A 20,400-nucleotide genomic window follows, 5' to 3' on the forward strand; every position below is an offset into this window, starting at 1 on the left:
AGGAGCCACGGAGGGTCACATGGATTAGGGAAAGCCAAGTAACCGTTCTCCAGGGAGTAGCACTGATAATAAGGAAAAAGTTTTGCACGCTTTTTTAGAAAAATTTCACTGAATGAAATTAATAGATGATAGACTTCTAGCATACCCCTTGGTATTATTTATAAGTATTATTTATTGCCAAGAAACTGTTCTTCATGACATTTTTCTGCATGACTGTTTCTCAGTATGGGGAAAAATGCAGCATGATTAAGCTCCTGTTTATCTGTATAAAACAGGAAACGTATCAGTATAAAACAGGAAACTTATCTACATAAAAGAGAATAAACATAGCATATTTTAGAAGATTGCAGATGGGCTATACATCAAACAAATCTAACAAAATCATAAGCAGAATAAATTACAGGGTAGGGGATGAGTACAGAGCCTTCTGTGATTAGGGCTTTGAAAGACTTAGTCTTTAGGGAGAGACACCACACTCCAGAAAACTCTCCTGAAAACTCGAAAGCCAGAATATCTCCTTGATTTCATCTCTGGCATCAGATGTCCTTTAATATTAAAGAGGCTTGATAATAAATGAAGTCATCAAGGTTTCAGTTATTTGTCGTATAACTTTAGTGTTTTGTTTATTAAATAAGAATGGAATAGTACATGAGATAAAAATAGTATAAGAAATAGGAACATATAGTACGTGAGTTTTAATGAAATAAGTCAGAGGATATACATAATATAATTATTGTTGGGGACTTTAAATCCGTGTATAGTCCAGACGTATTTTTTTTCCTTTTAAGTAAAGTGCAGAATCCAAGTAATTAACTTGTGCATGTTATTGTAAGAATTGCTAAAGTTTACCATTTTCTCAGTTCTTACTCTATATTGGGAGCTCCATTGAGCACTTTATATATACAGTCTCTTTTAGCTTAGATGAAAATCATATGAGGTAAATTCAAATGATCGAAAGATCAGCTTCCCTTTCTGAACCTATGGAGAAAAATACAAGTACCTGCTTACCTTCTGCTTGTGAGTGTTAAATACGGTAATTCACCTCTTTCCCTTAGCTTGGCCTGCCTCGTAGTAAGTATTAAAAAAAAAAGTAGCCTTTATTCTTACAGAAATATTACTAAACAAAAAGAAAGCTATCCTTTGTCTTAACAGAACAACCAGAACACAGGAAATGATAGTTTGTAATTGAAGAGTAACATTTGAGAAGCTGAAATAAATTATATTTATTTAAAGTTACTTGTATTGAGAGTCTGAATGGGACATTGGGTTGGTTTAAAATATTCATTTTGGCATCTTTAGAGGGAAATTACTGATGAGACATTGGGGAGGGAAAAAGCGAACTCAATCTCTAACAATGTGAGGTGTGGAATTTCATGAGAAATTTAAAATATTATTTCTCTAGAATATTTAATTATGGAGTGATCCAAAAAATGAAATAGCTATGATTTCAAAGTTCTTGTTGAAAATACAGTCAATATTTATTTTAGTAAAACGTGATGTTTTAGCATGCTCTAAAAAGATCCGTAACACTGCAAATTAAAAATATGGTTTTCCATATCATATATAAGCAACCCACAAGCAAGTATAGATATTTTGCCATGTCTTCTCTATTTAGAAAGGATGGTGCTGTGTTCAGCCTCCTCCTTTGTTCAAATGGGAAATAGCACTACCTAGGATTGTAACGATTAAATTAAACAATGTATTTGAAGATCTGTCAGCTTGAAAACACTACAAGTACAAAATACTTTTCTAAGTTCTGGAAATGCTCCTTCTTCCTGAGTACATTGACAGGACAAGGAGGCCGGCAGGTCGCTGGCAAGTTAGCGACAGATGTGAGATTTGACATTTTTTTCTTGTCCTTCTTATTTTTTTTCTCTAATTGTGAATTGCCCTGCTGTCCCTTAGATTTGACTGCATTGTAGATAAAGTTCTGGGTCTAATGTACGTCGTGTTTTTAGATATATCCTCTGTTATATAGAAAGCCTATAAAGCCAGTAATAATATCGTTCCCGGAAGCCAGGATTGTGACAGAAATCAACAAATCTCAAATGGTTCTTTTGTTTGCCTTTCAAAAGACTACTTCATTAAAGATATGCATACCCTTTTTCACCAAAATTAGACTTCCCGTTACCGTATCAAGCAGAATTCTTCATTAAAAATATGAACGTAGAAGAAATGTTGGCCAGCGAGGTTCTCGGAGACTTTCTTGGGGCCGTGAAAAATGTGTGGCAGCCAGAGCGTCTGAACGCCATAAACATCACGTCAGCTCTAGACAGGGGCGGCAGGGTTCCGCTTCCCATCAATGACATGAAGGAGGGGTAAGCAGACTTACCTTAAGTATGGATTTTTAAATATGGTGATCTTATCAAACTTATTATAGATGGAAGATGGCCTATTGCATTTTTCTTTTTAATAAGAAATAGTTATTGTAAAGATAAGAAAAAACTAGCAATTTTCTGTATTGACAAAGAGATTTTATATCTGATGTTCCAGGTCCTGTGAAATCTAATCATAGATCAGGATCCACATCATAAATTACAGCACTAAGTCTTTTGTACCTTCCATAGAGAAGCTGTTTATTTAGGGTCCTGAATTTCAAAGGAAGTTGATGCCCCAGTTATCAGCTGCAGAAGGATGTACAGACTGCTGTAACTTTATTCTAGGAAACTATTTCTTCGCCTTTAACATTCTTTCCACCATGTGGTGGTGATTGATGGCTGGGGTGGATTTGAAACCCATTCCTAAAGCCTGGCCTTGTCACTCACAAGCTGGGTGACACTGGGCAAACTGCTGCACTCCTCTGGGCTTCAACTTCCTCATCTGCTCCAATGGGGACTATACTCTCTCCCTCAGGGTTGTTGTAATGATTCAACGAGACAATGCATTTGAAAGGGACTTGTCTATTCTCAAGCCTTACAGATTCAGAGTATGACTTACATTCTTGTAGAGGTTATGAAACACTCCTTATGCCTGGGTACATTGACAGATCGAATCTCAATGTCAGATGAAATTTTGCTGTTTAATTTCTGTTCCCTAAGTTGAGGCAGATCTGCCTTTTTAAAAACCAATCCTATAAATATGCGAGATATGGAATAAATCACATTTTATGTAGCATGTCCTTTTCCAACTCCTCCTTTATCCATACTCTAGGTAACATTTATACAGATGATATCTGGAATTAACTGGAATATCTGGGTTAATAAGAATCAAATTTAAGGGAAACTTTAAAGGAGAACTTTGTCGGAGATAAGGGAAAAGATCACAAATAGACATAGATGAGGTATGAGCGAGTAGTCCGAAGGGGGATAAAGGATAAGCAATGAGCTGCAAAGTCCAAGTTACAAATTTCAGAATTAAATTGTACCTTGTATGGTACGATAATGGATTTTGAAGTCAGTCAAGCACACATAGAAGTGCTTGGAGGAAAATAGTTGCTTTATCGCTTGCCTATCATCTTCTGGTTGGCTTTCTCTATGAAAACATAATTCTGGAGCTTAAAATTTTACTTGAGAGGTACAACATGGATCTCTTTCCCAATTGAGTAATTGAAGGAGGACCATAGAAGGAGATGAACAGGGGTATCTCCCCTCAAGACGTTCTCCAAATGTGGAATCTTTTCAACAGGTTTTTAAGGTAATGTGTTCCACAGTGATTGTTAAAACAATGACCAAAGATGTTGGAGGAAACAACATGAAAACCAGGTATTGGTAGAGTTTTCCATAGTTGTGCTTTCTTCTGGGCTCACCGCTTCTCTAACCAGTAGTGTAGACCCCACCCGTAGAGGCACTTTAAGAAACAACTAGGCTAAATTGAACTAACAGCTCTCTAAACCAAACTCTGACCTAAAACAGGGCTGCGCAACTATGTCTAGCCTGAGAATTGCCAGTAGAGCTTTATGAAGAATATACCTAGGTTCCTGGCCTCTGGTTCCCCCTAGAGATTCCGGATCTTTGAGTCTAGGGCTGGGCCTGAGCATGTGACTCTAAATTAAGAACAGAATTTTTTGTCCTACAAGTACTTGTTGGAGAATTCAGTCATTAGCTGACTGACCCCCCAACACCTGCTAGCGGGAGGCATGTGCTGTCAGTCCCGTGGCATTTATTTGGACCCTGTTGTCTCAGATCCTTTCCCAACTTGAAATGCTTTCCATGAGTTTTAATTTAATGTTAAGCCGCAACCTTTACAGAGTATTCATATAATAAGTCTTTTAAAATAGATTTTCTATAAATTATACCCAGTGCCAACTCTGTTACTCCAGGGTCCCTATATGTGCACCAATGAAATAAGATCCTACTGGAATATAATTGCAGGAGAAAAATTTGTCCCTGGGAATGATTTTGCATATTTTCTTTGGTTGTTACATAATGTCAAGGTAACAAAAATAGGGTTTTTTTTTTACGCTGTTGCCTTCAATTTAGAAATAAATCCAGTGCTTAACTCATCTCTTGTGCTTTCCTTTCTTTTTAATGATGTATATCATGATTCTTGATTCACTTACAAAACTTTTTGACTCTGTACTTTGTTTTGAAAATAACATGGACTATAAATCTCTTTAAAAATGAAATATTGAGGGCTTCCCTGGTGGCGCAGTGGTTGAGAGTCTGCCTGCCGATGCAGGGGACACGGGTTCGTGCCCCGGTCCGGGAAGATCCCACATGCCGCGGAGCAGCTGGGCCCGTGAGCCATGGCCGCTGAGCCTGTGCATCCGGAGCCTGTGCTCCGCAGCGGGAAAAGCCACAACAGTGAGAGGCCTGCGTACTGAAAAAAAAAAAAAAAAAAAAAAAAAAAATTGAAAAGATTGAGGGTGGGATCAGAGATGCAAAGGAATTGCATCCCTTTATCTTCTAAAATTTTATTTAAAAGTATATTTAGAAGTGTTAATTAAACACCTAATAACCGTGTTCTACTTAATATTTTGCATAAGTCTCAGTCTCTGATTAAAAAAAGAAAAAACTCCTCGAAAGTATTTCCTGTTACGCACGGCAGCCACAATTTACTAACTGCAAACTTTTCCATGTTACTCAAACCAACAGCAGAAGACAAAGAGGAGCTCTCAGTAGTAGACCCTCAGAGTAAACTAACAGCCCTTCCACGGCCCAGAGTGCCCTTAAGTGTCAGTCGTCAAGAACCCCCTCTACAGCATCCCAGCTCCTCATCCTTCTTGATGTGCATTTTTTTCATCTCTGCCGACCTCACTGACAGCCTTTAAACTTCTTCTAAATCTAACAGAAAACAATTATAAATATTTCCTTCAAAGTAAGTAAGCTCCTGCAAAGGAACCCTAAACCTCCTGAAAAGATTCCCTTTCACTTTCCAGACCCATAACCTCAGGGCAACTGTGCTCTCTCTGGGTGTGCTCTCAGGGCTGCTTTGCTCTTGACACTGAGCCAGAGGCTAAGGACTCATGGATGCATTTAGCCTGGGATAAAGCTGGTGGAAAGAGGAGCAGGTTCATGTTTCATTCTGGGCATGGCAGAGCTGCCAACTCAGGGTGAGTGATGCGGTGTAAATGGTGGTTAGGAAGGGAATGACGGGGTGTGAGGATTAAAGAATATACTCACTTTTCATAAGAGATTGTCAAACCTACCACTGTTTCCTCTGGTTACCAAAGCGTGTGGATCTATCCTCAGTCAACAACAGAGGATCCTAGTTTATTCTCTAGACAATCTCACAAAGTACTCCCTCTAATTAATTGTCTGTGTTTTGCCCTGTAAAGGGCTCAGAGAGAAGTTACACTTGAAGAAGAGAATGTAAGTCAAAGGCTGCCAAAGACTGGTCTGATGTGAGGTCATGGTCCTAGGCCAGTCTGTAGTGCTCTGCTGAATCTGTCCCCATGTTTGGTGATTTACAAGATAGTCTTTAATTTTTTTTTTTTTTTTGCGGTACGCGAGCCTGTCACTGTTGTGGCCTCTCCTGTTGCGGAGCACAGGCTCCGGACGCGCAGGCTCAGCGGCCATGGCTCACGGGCCCAGCCGCTCCGCGGCATGTGGGGTCTTCCCGGACTGGAGCACGAACCCGTGTCCCCTGCATTGGCAGATGGACTCTCAACCACTGCACCACCAGGGAAGCCCAGTCTTTAATTCTTAAATAACGTGCCTCCTGTGTTTTTGATGCAACTATTCTTTCTTTTAGGGAATGATGGTGATATGAGATTGGAATTTTTTTAAAAAAGGCTTAATAAAGTAAAAATTGGAAGCCAATATGAGTCGATTTTTATAAGTATAAAAATAAATAAATTTTAAAAGTCAATGCAACTATATGTCTAAACTATATGTCTATAACTATATTTCTTTAATATCTGTTCTTCTAAGTTCTAGGCATAGATTCACTTTTTTTCTTTCATAGTTTAGCATTTATTAAGTATTTTTTATGGGGGAATAATGTATTAGTCTCTAGGGTACAGTGATTTTAAAGAATGCAGTCTATGCTCACATCTATTAGGGACCAGGCCAGTAATCAGATAATTAGAAAGCAGTGTTGTACCTATCACATTTGAGGTATTCACAGAGACGGCTCCTCTCCCACTTCTGGTCCATGTCAAAGTGTTCATAGAGGAGATGAAACCTGATCTGAGTTTAAAATATGAGTACAAATTAGCCAGCTCAAAAAATGGGAAAGCGAGAGTCTAGGCAGAGGAACAGCTTGGGCAAAATCCATTAGGTAGGAGGAAGCCTGGTCAATTTGGAAACCTACTTTGTGTGGAAATGGGGGGCAGGGATCCAGAAATGATAATGACCAAAGAGGCAAAGACCAGACCATGTAAGGCCTCGTACACCTGGAAGAATTGTTTGGGTTTTTATCTTGAAGCACTAGGGACCTTTGAAGAAAATGGTTTATATTAAAATTTTCATTTTAGCAAGTAGGCCTTCTAAGCCCTACCACATGGCTGAAAGAATAGACCAAACCTAAATGCCTCCTTTCTGCAAGCAGGAAAATCCTCCCACAAATAAAAACTCCAGAAAGGTCTGAGCCTTGTGTGCCAGTTCCCTCTTTTGTTAAGATAATTCATCCCTTCTCCAGTAAAGATGAGTAACAAGCAGTAGAACTAGAGTCCAGAAGTGACCTTATTCTTTGTTTTATTTCTTATTCTGAATTAGATTCTTTATTTAATTTTATTTCTTCTTTATTTTTCATCTTATTTTTTGATTGACTGATATGCACAGAACAAAGAAGTGGGGTGGAGCAGAGAGGCAGGAATCATGATGCATTTTCTTTCAAGAGCTCAAGAGTTCCCAGGCAACATGTAGCATATGTGGACACTTTCTTCTCTAAACTGTCCCTTGTCTCCTATATACATAAAAGAAGGAATAAAATACATTCATTACTTGGACAATTAGGTAAAAAAATACAATCACTGGATCTGTTTATCTGGCTGTTGCTGACAAAAACCAGAGTTTTGACTTAATTTTTTTTTTAATAAATTTATTTTATTTTATTTATTTTTACTTTTGGCTGTGTTGGGTCTTCTTTGCTGTGCGGAGGCTTTCTCTAGTTGCGGCGAGCGGGGGCTCCTCTTCGTTGCGGTGTGTGGGCTTCTCATTGCTGTGGCTTCTCTTGGGAGCACGTGCTCTAGGCACGCAGGCTTCAGTAATTGTGGCTTGCGGGCTCTGGAGCGCGGGCTCAGTAGTAGTGGCGCACGGGCTTAGTTGCTCCGTAGCATGTGGGATGGGATCTTCCCGGACCAGGGCTCAAACCCGTGTCCCCTGCACTGGCAGGCGGATGCATAACCACTGCGCCACCAGGGAAGCCCCTGACTTAAATTGTTTACCTGTAACGCGGTTCTCCACATTGTATGTGTGAAGGACTCAGTAAATGCTTTTTACCTCAAGGGAAATTGAGTTGTTCAAGTTGGAAGAAAAAATCCTTCGTAAGGAACAAATTTTACTCAGAGTACCCAGTGCCTAAGATTGTGAGTCACCATGTTTCGTTAACATTGCTTGAGAGCCTTGAACTTGATAATATGCTCCCATCCCATCTGTTTACATATATTTGAAAGTTTGAAAACATATGGCTATGGTCATGAAGGTAAAGATCATCCTCCTTTCACTTCATAAAAATTTTAAATTTCTGCCTATCAAAAGGCTAGCCTATCAAAATAGCTGCAAATCAAAAAAAGCTGCATGTCAAAGATCTGGGAAAACAGCAGATTAGGAAAGATGTATTTTAGCACATATAGCATAGAATTATAATTGTTATACATGGCCTCGTACAAAATTATGTTTTTAAAAAGCCAACATGTTGAAACTTACTGGCTCTATAAAAGAAGCAATAAATACATGTTTTTTTGACTTACAAGGCAAATCCAGTATCTGCTTCTCTTGAGTAGTGTGTTTGCATTTTATTTATTAACTTATTTACTTTTCTAGTGTTATTGTGATATAATTGACGATATAACATTGGATAAGTTTAAGGTGTACAGCATCAAGATTTGATATAAGTATATATTGCAAAATGATCACCACAATAACTTTAGTTAACATCCATCACCTCACATAGATACAATTTTTTTTTCTTGTGATGAGAACTTTTAAGAACTACTCTCTTAGCAACTTTCAAATATACAGTTGCTTCTGTTTGTAAACTGGTATCATTCATTCTGCAGATAGGCTCCCTGAGAACAGTGAGAGACTGGGTTCAAGGAGGACAATCAAGGGGCTGTTGGCTTTACTCCCTGTGGAAAGTGACAGTGACTAGAACTGGGGTGGTAGCAGTGGGATGGAACAAAGTGGACCGGTGTGTATGAGAGTTCTTTCAGGGTAAATGTCAGAGACTGATGATAGATTGAATATGTAGGGAAAAGGACAGGCGTCAAAGATGATGGTGCTTGAGCATCTGGCCATGCCAATCACCAAGAGAGAAGATGATGGAAGGAGCAACAGGTGGAGGTGGGGTGGGGTGATGATGAGCTCAGTTTGGAACATATTAAGTTTGTGAAGCTTCTGGATCATCCAAGTAGAGAAGAAAGTAGTTTGGCAGTATGTGTCAACTGTCATAAAAATGTTTCCACTTCTGGGCATCTCTTTTAAGATAGTAACATTAAAGAATATGCACAGAGATAGTCTTTACAATATTATTTATAACATCAAAAAATGAGAAGCAACTTACGTGTCCAACTCTGAAATAATTACTGAATAAATCATGTACACTTAAAAATTATACTTCTATAAAAACATAATTACAAAGACTGTACAATATGGTAAATGCTTATGACGCATTAAGTGAAAAAGCAGGATACAAAATTATATTTTAGAGATTGATTGCAATTAGGCTAAAATATATGCACTTGAAAAGTATTCTGCAAGGTACATTGGAAAATGAAAATCGTGATCTTGGTAATAGAAGTTAATTGTTTTTATATCCCACGTTTTATGTAATGTTTTTATATTGCTTTTATAATTTGAGGAAAAAAATAAAACATTTCAAAGCACCCAAAACGTATGCTTATGCCTATTTATGTTATCTTGAAGTGAATTAATTTAAAATCTTACTAATTATAAATGCAAATCAATGTTATGTAAAAGCAAGAGAACTTCTAACAGTTTTTAAAATATTTATTTTATTTCTGTATTTACAAATATATTTCACAGTTATCAAGGAAAAATATGGTCTTTGCTAAGCAGTTAATAAGGGGATAGAAATTGGCTTTATATGAAGTTTAAAAGTTAACAAATTGTTGTAAATGGAATATATTTCTTTTTTTAAATTTTTATTGTAGTGTAGTTGATTTACAATGTTGTGTTAGTTTCTGCTGTACAGCAAAGTGAATCAGTTATACATAGACATATATCCACTCTTTTTTAGATTCGTTTCCCACATAGGTCATTACAGAGTATTGAGAAGAGTTCCCTGTGCTATACAGTAGGCCCTTATTAGTTATCTATTTTTTATATACTAGTGTATATATGTCAATACCAATCTCCCAGTTTATCCCTTCCCCCCACCCCATCCCCTTTCCCCCTTGGTAACCATAAGCTTGTATTCTACATCTGTGACTCTTTTTCTGTTTTGTAAATAAATTCATTTGTACCATTTTTTTAGATTTCACATATAAATGATAGCATATGATATTTGTCTTTCTCTGTATGACTTACTTCACTCAGTATGACAATCTCTAGGTCCATCCATGTTGCTGCAAATAGCATTATTTTGTTCTTTTTTTTTTTTTTTTTTTTTGTGGTACGCAGGCCTCTCACTGTTGTGGCCTCTTCCGTTGCGGAGCACAGGCTCCGGATGCGCAGGCTCAGCGGCCATGGCTCACGGGCCTAGCCGCTCCGCGGCATGTGGGATCCTCCCGGACCAGGGCACAAACCTGTGTCCCCTGCATCAGCAGGCAGACTTTCAACTCCTGCGCCACCAGGGAAGCCCCACCAGTGGTTTTTTATATCTACTTTTTCTGAACTTATAAATGTTTAACTTGATTTTAAATTTCAATCCATTATATACTGTTTGTCTCCCAAAGACACCATAGTTTTTAAAAAGTCTTTCAAATTAAGTCCAAATATAAAATTCACATAAAGAGCAACCAAATGAATCTGTGTAATGGTACTCTGGGGCACAGTTGTCAATTAAGGGTGTGACTTCATACTTACATACATTTGAATTTTTGTGCCATACTTTTATTTCTTTTTTTTTTAAAAAAACAGCTTTTTTATTGAGATATACTTTACATACTATACAATTCACCTATTTAAAGTATATATAACTCAGTGGATTTAGTTTATTGACAAAGTTGTACAGTCATTACCACAGTCAATTTTAGAGCATTTTTATCCTCCCAACACTCCCCTCTCACACCCGTTAACAGTCACCACCACCACAATCCCCAGCTCTAGGCAACCACAATTTATTTTCTTGCTGTCTATAAATTTGCATATTCTGGACATTTCATATCAATGGAGTCATACAATATGTGGTCTTTTGTGACCAACTTCTGTCACTTAGCATATTGTTTTCAAGGTTCATCCATGTTGTTTCATGTACAGTACTTCATTCCATTTTATGGCTGGGTAAAGTATGGATATTTTACTTTGTATCCATTCATTAGTTGATGAGCATTTGGATTGTTTCCACTTTTTGACTATGAAGAAGAATGTTGCTGTGAACATTTATGTACAAGCTTTTTGATAGGCATATATTTAAGTTTCTCTTAGGGTATATACTTAGGAGTGGAATTGCTGAGATATATGGTAACTCTGTATTTAATCTCTTGAACTGCGAGGCTGTCTTCCAAGCACTTGCACCATTTTCCATTCCCACCAGCAGAGTAGGAGAGTTCCAGTTTCTCCCCATCCTCGCTAGCACTTCCTACTGTCTGTCTTTTTCATTGTAGCCATTCTAATGGGTGTGAAGTGGTATCTCATTGTGGTTTTGACTTCTATTTTGCTGATGGCTAATGATGTTGAGCATCTTTTCACGCACTTATTGGACATTTGTATACCTTCTTTGGAGAAATATCAGTTCAGATCCTTTGTCATTCTGAAATTGGATTATTTGTCTCTTTGTTATGGAATTGTTAGAGGCTTTTATATGTTATAGGTATAAGTCCCTTATTAGACATATGACTTGTAAAGATTTTCTTTTGTTCTGTGGGTTGCCTTTTCACTTTCTTGATGATGTCCTTTGAAGCACAAAGTTTTAAAATTTGATAGAATCCAATTTATCTATTTTCTCCTGTTATTGCTGGAACTTTTGGTGTCATATCTAAGAAACTGTTGCTTAATTCAAGGTCATTAAAATTTGTGTCTGCTTTCTTCTCAGAGTTTAATAGTTTTAGCTGTTACATTTAAGTTTTTGATTTTTTTTTGAGTAAATTTTTATATGGTGTGAGATGGGGGTCCACCTTCTTTTTTTTGCATGTGGATATCCAGTTGTTCTGGTACCATTTGTTGTAAAGACTATTCTTTCCCCCATTGAATTGTCTTGGCACCTGTGACAAAATCAATTTACTAAAGAGTTTATTTTTGGACTCTGAATTCTATTCCACTGATCTACATGCCAAGCCTTAACGATAGTACCACACTGTCTTCATTACTATTGCTTTATAGTAAGTTTTGAAGTTGGTAATTGTGAGTCTTCCAACTTTGTTTTTCTTTTTCAAGAATTTTGTGTGTGGGTGGGTCCCTTGAATTTCCATATGAGTTTTAAGATCAGTTTGTCAATTTCTGCAAAGAAGACAGCTGGAATTTTGATGGATTTATTCCATTTTGTAAGTAGTTATAGCACTGTCAATAGGAAAAGAAATAATATTTATTTAGAGTAATTTCCTGGTTTTCCCTTTTCTTTTGGAAAAAACCTATGAAATTCCTACCCTCTTAAGCTGCTCCAAGATTATTTAAATGCTATTATCCCTATCTTCACTTTTATTGTGAAACTCTTACTGGCAAATTGAATAGAGTTCTTTTCCCCTAGTTGCCAAGATACACATCAAGAAAATACATTTTGTTTGCCTAATTTGTATTTACCAAACAATAGTTTTTCTTTTATATTAGCTTCTTAAAGATTGAAGGACCTTATAATGAGGAACCTAACAGTAGGGGTCTCTGCAGTAGGAAAGCTGATGGATAAAACTCTTAGGTAGAATGGAGAAGTCTGCCTACAGCTCCACACCTCCAGGATGTAATATCACAATCTTATTAAAAATGAAATCAGATGAAGATTTATTACTGATAATTATTTTAGTGCTAATATTATTTTCTAAACAATTTACTTTAAGAATATTTTTGAATGTAGTCTACCCAATATTGTAATTGAAATATGATACATGATTATTTTGAATTAATTAGGGTGAAAAAATTTTTAGAAATTAACAGGGAATCAAGAGAGTGTCTCGTACACCAAAGCACCCAGTAAATATTGGTTGAATAAAGGAAAGAATGAAAAGAAGCCCCTACATGAATCACTGCTTTTAAAGCCCAGGCCCCTACCTTAGGGATGATTGTAGATAATCCCTCAATTCAAAAGGATAAATCCTGCTTTCAGGGTAGATTGTTTTTCAGTGTTCCCAATTTTCTTAAAGGATAACCTGAGTGTTTCACATTTTTGCAGCGTTTATGTCATGGTTGGTGCCGACGTTCCATTTTCTTCTTGTTTACGAGAAGTTGAAAATCCTCAGAATCAATTGAGATGCAGTCAAGAAATGGAGCCTGTAATAACGTGTGATAAAAAATTTCGTACTCAGTTTTACATCGACTGGTGCAAAATTTCGTTGGTGAGTTTTTATTTTGTTTTTGCAAATGTAATTAGAAGTGATGTGGCTGGAGATAGCATTTGACTAAAACCTGAACTGCTTTTAGGAACAAATCCTGGGTTTACTTTGTTAACTGCCGTTGACTTCCCTTGACTTTAAGGATTTGGCAAGTCCGTTGAAAGTGCATCCATTTAAGAACTAGTACCTCCACTTTTGTACTCAGTCTACTCTTGATTAGTTGTGGGGGCCAGATTAGCTTGGCAGGTGGTCCAAGTGTTCCCCCTGGACATCCAGGTGGCTGCTAAGTCAGGATAGATTTTGGAGTCAGTGTGACATGAGCAGGAAGCCTCAGATATGCTGCCACTGTCCCACTTGGGAAGCGGAGACCAGAATACAATCACAAATCTGAAATAAAGCAATATTGTGCTATGATTCAATGTCCTAGAAACGCAGATTGTAGGGAGAGACCAAGGAATAAAAGGAAAAGCAGAGGAAAGTTAGACTCTTACCCCCAGCCCCGTAAATATTAACTATTTCTTTCTAAATCACTTTTTTATTAACATGCTCAAAGACTTAGGAACATATGGGTAAGAATTCCTGTATGTGAAAGGTATATATGATATTTTATATATAAGTTATATTAAATTTTTTGATCCTCCTTTCTGGAAGATAGGAAAGTTGTTTCACTTCTTTAGCGACCTTTAGATTTAACTTCTGTCAACTCTTGATGATTGGTGGTGAGTGAATTAGGTCTAAGTTTAAAGTTGACATTTGAACAAATATCAACACATAAACACAACTGTCACTTCATGTCTTAGAGAACCAGCGGCAGGCACTTTTCGCAGATCCAGGATGGGAGAACATACTGCTCACACTGTGGCACTTAGCACCTGTGGCCCTTGGCCCCAGGCTCCTCTTTCCATGTCGCTGTGTCTTAGGAAAATAATGCTCTTGCCCTGTCTTCTCAAATCAAGTAAAATTATTCAGATGCTGTGGTTTATGTGTATTATTTACAAAGCTCAATATTTCAGTCATCCTGCTAACCATACAAGGGTGCTAAAGACTGAGTGGCTGCAATCATAACTTAAATAGATGCCTCTCACCAGAGCCAGTAGACAGTGGGCCCTGACAACACCATTTTATTTGTGCTTGTGCTGTACAGTGTTCATGTTTAGGAAAATTATCTAATTTCTAAAGGTTTAAAAATGACTTCTTTGAAGATTTTAATTTCTGTGGTAAGACTTCATAAGAGAAAGCTTGGGAATTTTCGGTTTTTTCTTTTACTTGTATTTATTTATAGGTCACATCTTACCACAGAAGATTTCAGGAGGTTTAAATTAAAGGGTCAGACAATAAACATAATACATAAAATATAAAAGAACTGGAAAATCAGGACCTAAACTTGACCAAAACATAAGCCTAAGGTCAAGTTTGACAATAAGCCTCCTAATGTCCCAGATTAAATGAGGAAATTCATCTGTTATTTGGTTCTCATTCTTAAAGGAGGCAGAGCGTCAATTCCTTGGCAGAAGATAAAGTTTTTACTAGCACTGTATCATTAACAAAATTCTTCCAGTGGAGTTTTATGGGAGAGGATGCTGAGAAATGCCACAGATAATTCTCCCCAACATTCTTTTAAGCCGCGAGCAAATGTAGTAACAAGTTTCACATGGCTATTTTTGTAGTGCCCTTCAGTAAAAACCTTAGCATAATTAAATGCAACATAGTGAAAGCAGTTCAATTACTGTGGAGGTAAATTAACATAGTCCAACTGTTGTACATTTTTTGAGCCTGGAATAGAATTTATTGAAACTGTAGCATTGGATGGGTTACCTGTTCCTTAAACTATCTTTCCTAAAAACTACTTCTGTCAGCTGGATGGCAGAAAGATCAAGGTTGTAGTCACGTAGAAATTGTCTCTCTCTCTCTTTTTTTTTCTCTCTATTACTAACCTTAGAAACCATACTCACATACTGTGAGTATGAACTGGCTGTGAAGTCAGCCAGTTCACAGTTTGTAACATCTGCACTAGAGATTTGTCACTAGGAAACAAGAAATATACAGAGTGGTGTGAAGGACTTCTGCTTTGGAGGAAGTAAACTGAAAAAGAACAACTGTACACACACACACCTACACATGCACACATATTTGTTATATTTGTATACGTTTATGTATGTATATATGTTGTGGGAAGGACCTAGAAAGTAGGCCAATATACACCCTTTAATTTATTACTTTTATGCATTACTTCTTCCTAGTTTCCATAAATAATTACAAGTTCAAGGTGATAAAGTAATTGGAAAAGATTGCTTTTTAGATATTAGTCAAAGACTGTCTTGATATGTCTAGATCTTAAACTCTCATAATGTTTGCAACTATTAATTTGATGTGTAATTGTCTTCTTTTGTGTCAGGTTGATAAAACAAAGCAAGTGTCCACCTATCACGAAGTGATTCGTGGAGAAGGGATTTTACCTGATGGTGGAGAATACAAACCCCCTTCCGATTCTTTGAAAAGCAGAGACTATTACACGGATTTCCTAATTACACTGGCTGTGCCCTCGGCAGTAGCATTGGTCCTTTTTCTAATACTTGCTTATATCATGTGCTGCCGACGGGAAGGAGTGTGAGTACTTTAAATCACTAATAAAAAAATTATAGAGCTACTAAGATAACATATAAGATTCCATTAAAAGCCAAGTTTCATTTAGTGCATAAAACACTTTATAAATGAATTGAAATTGTGTTCAAGTCAAACTACAGTACTTTATTCCTTTAAAATGAAGTAAAATAGTTTTGAGTCTAGTAAATTAAATTAGAGGTTATAATTACTTTATTCAAAAATTATTAAGGCTAGATGTAAATTCTTGCAGGCAAAACAGTCCCAAGAATAACTGAGGCTAGATATTTTGGTTATACAAGCCATCCTGTGTAAGCAGAGACTGCGGAATCTATTGACATGGTAATTGCACTTTAAATAAATAAATTGTCTCAGTCAGTTTGATCAGAAATGATGGTCAGAATTTTTCTTGAAATTGTTCTGCTATCAAACAGGGCGATACCACCTAAATATTTAAAGGTATATATAGATATATAAAAACTTAGGAGTAAATTAATGAAAATGAGATGATAATTTGAGTAATGAGTCTTCACTTCATGAATAGTTAGTACTTTCTGGACATCTATGTCAATTAAAATAATCTCCCGAGATTATCTGGAAGTCAGGGTAACAAAACAAAGGATAAAAAATTAATAAAGCAGCAAGTAACAAGTTCTTCCATTTTTACATGTAGCCTGATTTCATCATGTCATGGAACTTATTTCCAAGAGCTTGATTCTTAATCTCCATTTTTTTTTTCATTTTTTCCTGTGCGTTTCTCACCAGTATTCCATCTCTGTATGTGTACTCATCCAAGTAACGTCATAAACCTGGTGGCAAATGCTGCCTGGTTGCGTTTAATAGTAACAGTGTCAGCATTTCCACCTCGTGCAAGATCCATGAGCATATAGTCTTAATGTTCCAAATATCAATGCTATTATTTAATTCATAAATTTTGTTTTGTTTCTAGGGAAAAGAGAAACATGCAAACACCAGAGTAAGTGTCTTCTTCCTGTTATTTTCTTTTTCATTTCTCAGTTGCTTCTCATGCTCCATACATGTGTGTCATGCTTTTTTTTTCCCCATTCATCATCTTTCATAGTTTATTTCATAAATGTGAAAGCTGCTTTCTAAATAGAGATCTTTAGGAGGGGTGAGACTAAAAATAAAAAGTGTGTGAAAACTAAGATTATATAGATAAAAATTAAAACTAAAATATTTCAGATTCAGCATATTAACTTGCCATTTATATTATGTGATTTCCCAATCTGCATTTCTATAAACCAGAGAACAGATGAAAAGACCTTTCATACACGTTTTCCTGAATCTACAGTAATAACCTACCATAAAATGAAACTTCTGTGAGTATTTATAAATGCCCCATCAGAAGCAACAATATAAAAGCTATGGTAGTTTTATCTTAATCGTAGAAATTAAATAGAATAGTAGTTTGCTACCTAGGGCTGTAATAGTAACGCAGTGCTTTATAGCTTACTTTAATGAGAGATGCATTTATTTAAAAATTAGTTTCTAATTTTCAGTTTTGTTATGTTAAAAGTATATGAAATGTATCTTTTTCTGAAATAACTTGTAGAATGCCCAGAGTTAAATGATGTCTTCTTATTTTAAAAAGAAAAAATGATTTTGTAACTTTTTCAAACTGATGACCTGTGGGGCTAATATGTGATTTTAAGTATATGTGGTTTTATTTCTTTTTGACCTAGCATCCAACTGGTCCATCATAGTGCTATTCAGAAATCTACCAAAGAACTTCGTGACATGTCCAAGAATAGAGAGATAGCATGGCCCCTGTCAACACTTCCTGTGTTTCACCCTGTGACTGGGGAAATCGTACCTCCTCTACACGCAGACAATTATGAGAGCACTAATATGCCATTGATGCAAACACAGCAGTAAGTATCCACTTGGAACCGTAATTATTATTATTTTAAAAAATTTATTTATTTATTTATTTTTGGCTGCGTTGGGTCTTCGTTGCTGCGCGTGGCATTTCTCTAGTTGTGGCAAGCTGGGGCTACTCTTCATTATGGTGTGCGGGCTTATTGCGGTGGCTTCTCTTGTTGCGGAGCATGGGCTCTAGGCATGCAGGCTTCAGTAGTTGTGGCACGTGGGCTCAGTAGTTGTGGCTCGCAGGCTCTAGAACACAGGCTCAGTAGTTGTGGTGCATGAGCTTAGTTGCTCCGCGGCATGTGGGATCTTCCCGGACCAGGGCTCGAACCCGTGTCCCCTGCATTGGCACGCGGATTCTTGACCACTGCACCACCAGGGAAGCCCCTGGAACCGTAATTATTAATGCATGAATATATCTACTTAATGTCTTTCAAGACCAGACGTCTTCATTGTTGTTGCATTTATTTGTTTATAACTGGAGGAGAAAATAGCAAAATACTGATAGTGTAGATCCCAACCCCATGGTGCTAACCCAAATAAATAGAATTACCTTCAGGAAATGCTTTTTTTCCTTCACTAATCCAAACAAGATGACATTCCTCTTAATATTTAAGAAACTGGCACTGCTAATAAACTAACATATGCTTGCTCAAAGATGAGTTAATTGTGAAAAGAGAGGCATGTCCTAAAGCATAGCAAATGGATTACTTTTTAGAACTATTAGAATTGTTTGGTTCTGTTAACCTATTGTTTTTAATGTTATTACCACAGATCTATTTAATCTAATTTTTTTGCCTCAGGGTTTTCAGCGTTTTTTTGTTTGTTTTTTGTCATTTGCTTATATATCAAAATGAGTAGTTCCAATTTTGGCTCAAAACACAATTTATTAGTACAGACCTTCTCTGTAGTGCTAGAAGGACTATGGTTAGAAAGCCTGGGAAGAGGCCTTTGTAAGGGATAGGTGTGGAGGAGATTGGTTGAGGAGACTGGCCAGTTGCTCTTGAGAACCCATGTTATATGTCTAGAAGCTCGGTTTTGGTATAAGGGAATTGTAGGTAAAAGTGTCATTTATTTCTAAGAACATGGCTGTTCTTTTCTTTTTTAACCATATGTTAAAATGCGTTAAATTCAGTTTCCCCAAGGAAGTCACGGTTTGCTTTTGAGATCCTCCTTTTCAGTTTACTTTTGTAAATACAATGGATATACAAAAAAATCTGGCCCTCTCACCCCAACACACACACACACACACACAAACGTTAGGATATGATATAAAAGTAACCTCTTACTGATTAAAGATTTATTTGGGAACCATATTGGGTGTATTTTTCCATTGCAAATGCTTATTTTGCAACCGTGTAAAGAGCATGTGGTAATTTGAAGATTAAACAGTAATTAATATGAGTATTATAGACAGTCAGACTATAAGTTTGTCCAAAATAGTTTGGCAATCTAAAAATATTGTGAAAGCGCGCCCAGCTAGCTCGGTAGAGAATGAGACTCTTAAAAGTATTATGAATATTTTCCTGAAGTCCTCTGACAACACGTACTTACTGTTGGACAGACCAAGGTATGTGTTTGTGTGCATGTATGTGTGTGTGTGTTTGTGTGTAATTGATTCAAGTTCCATTAGCAGTAGGGAAAATTGCATACATTTAAAATTTTGAGTTTTGGAAACAATATTCTATCAGGGATGTAGATATTAAAGTCTCACAAAATTGAGTTGTACTGAATGGAACTGATGGATTTCTATGTCCTCTGATGGTTAGAGGGTCATCATGAAACCTACTTTACCAGGATTATTAGATACTGATGAGAAAAATTAGGAAAATTTCAAGAATATTGTAATAGTTCACAATTTAGCAATCTCTCCTGTCTTTTTTTAGATGAAAATTATGAGCAGCCTTATCATTCATTTTCAAAATGAAAATAATTAAAGAATTCTTTAAGGCTTCCATTTCTTATGTTCTTTACCCAAGAATGCTAGTGAAATGTCGATATTTATTCTTCAAAGGTTGATCTATATTTTCAAACATGAAATGGTCAAATACACTTGAGAAACAGGGTGTTTTGTTTTTTGTGTTTAAACTACAAGAGTTCTCAGAGCCTTTAGTGTGTTGATGTGCTTTGTGAAAAGCACGGAAAAGATCGGAAGAGGTAACTCTATTTAAAGAACACAGTTTGGGAAATCTTCTATTGACAAAATAACAATGCTATCAAATTTTAGAGGAGAGAAATATTCATTATAATGAATAGGGGAACTTGAATATGTTTTTAAGTCAGTAAAAATTTAAGGGAGGAAAAAAAGCCTGGGTCACTTTTTAGATACGCTTTCTGACCATATTTGTTGGGAATAAGGATAACTCTTTAAATTTTATTTTGATTCTATGTTCCTAGGACTTTGCAATTTTGCTACTAATATACAAGCAAAAGAAAACTTCCTACCTAGTTTATAACTAAATGCATCTTCCTGGTCCTTCCATAACCCCATCAAGACTGTCCTTATGTTGATCAGATCTCTCTGTTTGCAAATGCCATAGGTTATTTTATTGAACTTGCAACAATTTGACCATACATGTATTTTTAAGTCCAGAAAACCTTTATATTATTCAGATTTCTGCTAATGGAAAAAGTCCATTAACTAGCACTTCTATATAAATAGGGTACATAGATAATTGATGATGTTCACAATGATTATTCTGAGGCAC

At 36.5% G+C, this 20,400-nt stretch overlaps 1 protein-coding gene across 3 annotated transcripts in view; it reads left to right on the top strand.

Annotated features, from left to right (window-relative positions):
* The window catches only part of SGCE (sarcoglycan epsilon), a 66,983-nt gene that overhangs the window by 36,054 nt on the left and 10,529 nt on the right, over positions 1-20,400 (top strand). For 2 of the 3 annotated variants that reach the window (XM_082846791.1, XM_082846789.1), the window contains 5 exons: positions 2,120-2,318; positions 13,045-13,207; positions 15,600-15,811; positions 16,755-16,781; positions 17,509-17,697. In XM_082846791.1, coding sequence (XP_082702917.1) covers positions 2,120-2,318; positions 13,045-13,207; positions 15,600-15,811; positions 16,755-16,781; positions 17,509-17,697 — 790 coding nt within the window. The remainder of the gene's footprint in view (positions 1-2,119; positions 2,319-13,044; positions 13,208-15,599; positions 15,812-16,754; positions 16,782-17,508; positions 17,698-20,400) is intronic. The other variant, XM_082846790.1, reaches the window with a different exon arrangement.

The sequence above is a fragment of the Leucopleurus acutus genome (assembly GCF_964270905.1).
Source record: "Leucopleurus acutus genome assembly, chromosome: 9".
Classification (NCBI taxonomy): domain Eukaryota; kingdom Metazoa; phylum Chordata; class Mammalia; order Artiodactyla; family Delphinidae; genus Leucopleurus; species Leucopleurus acutus.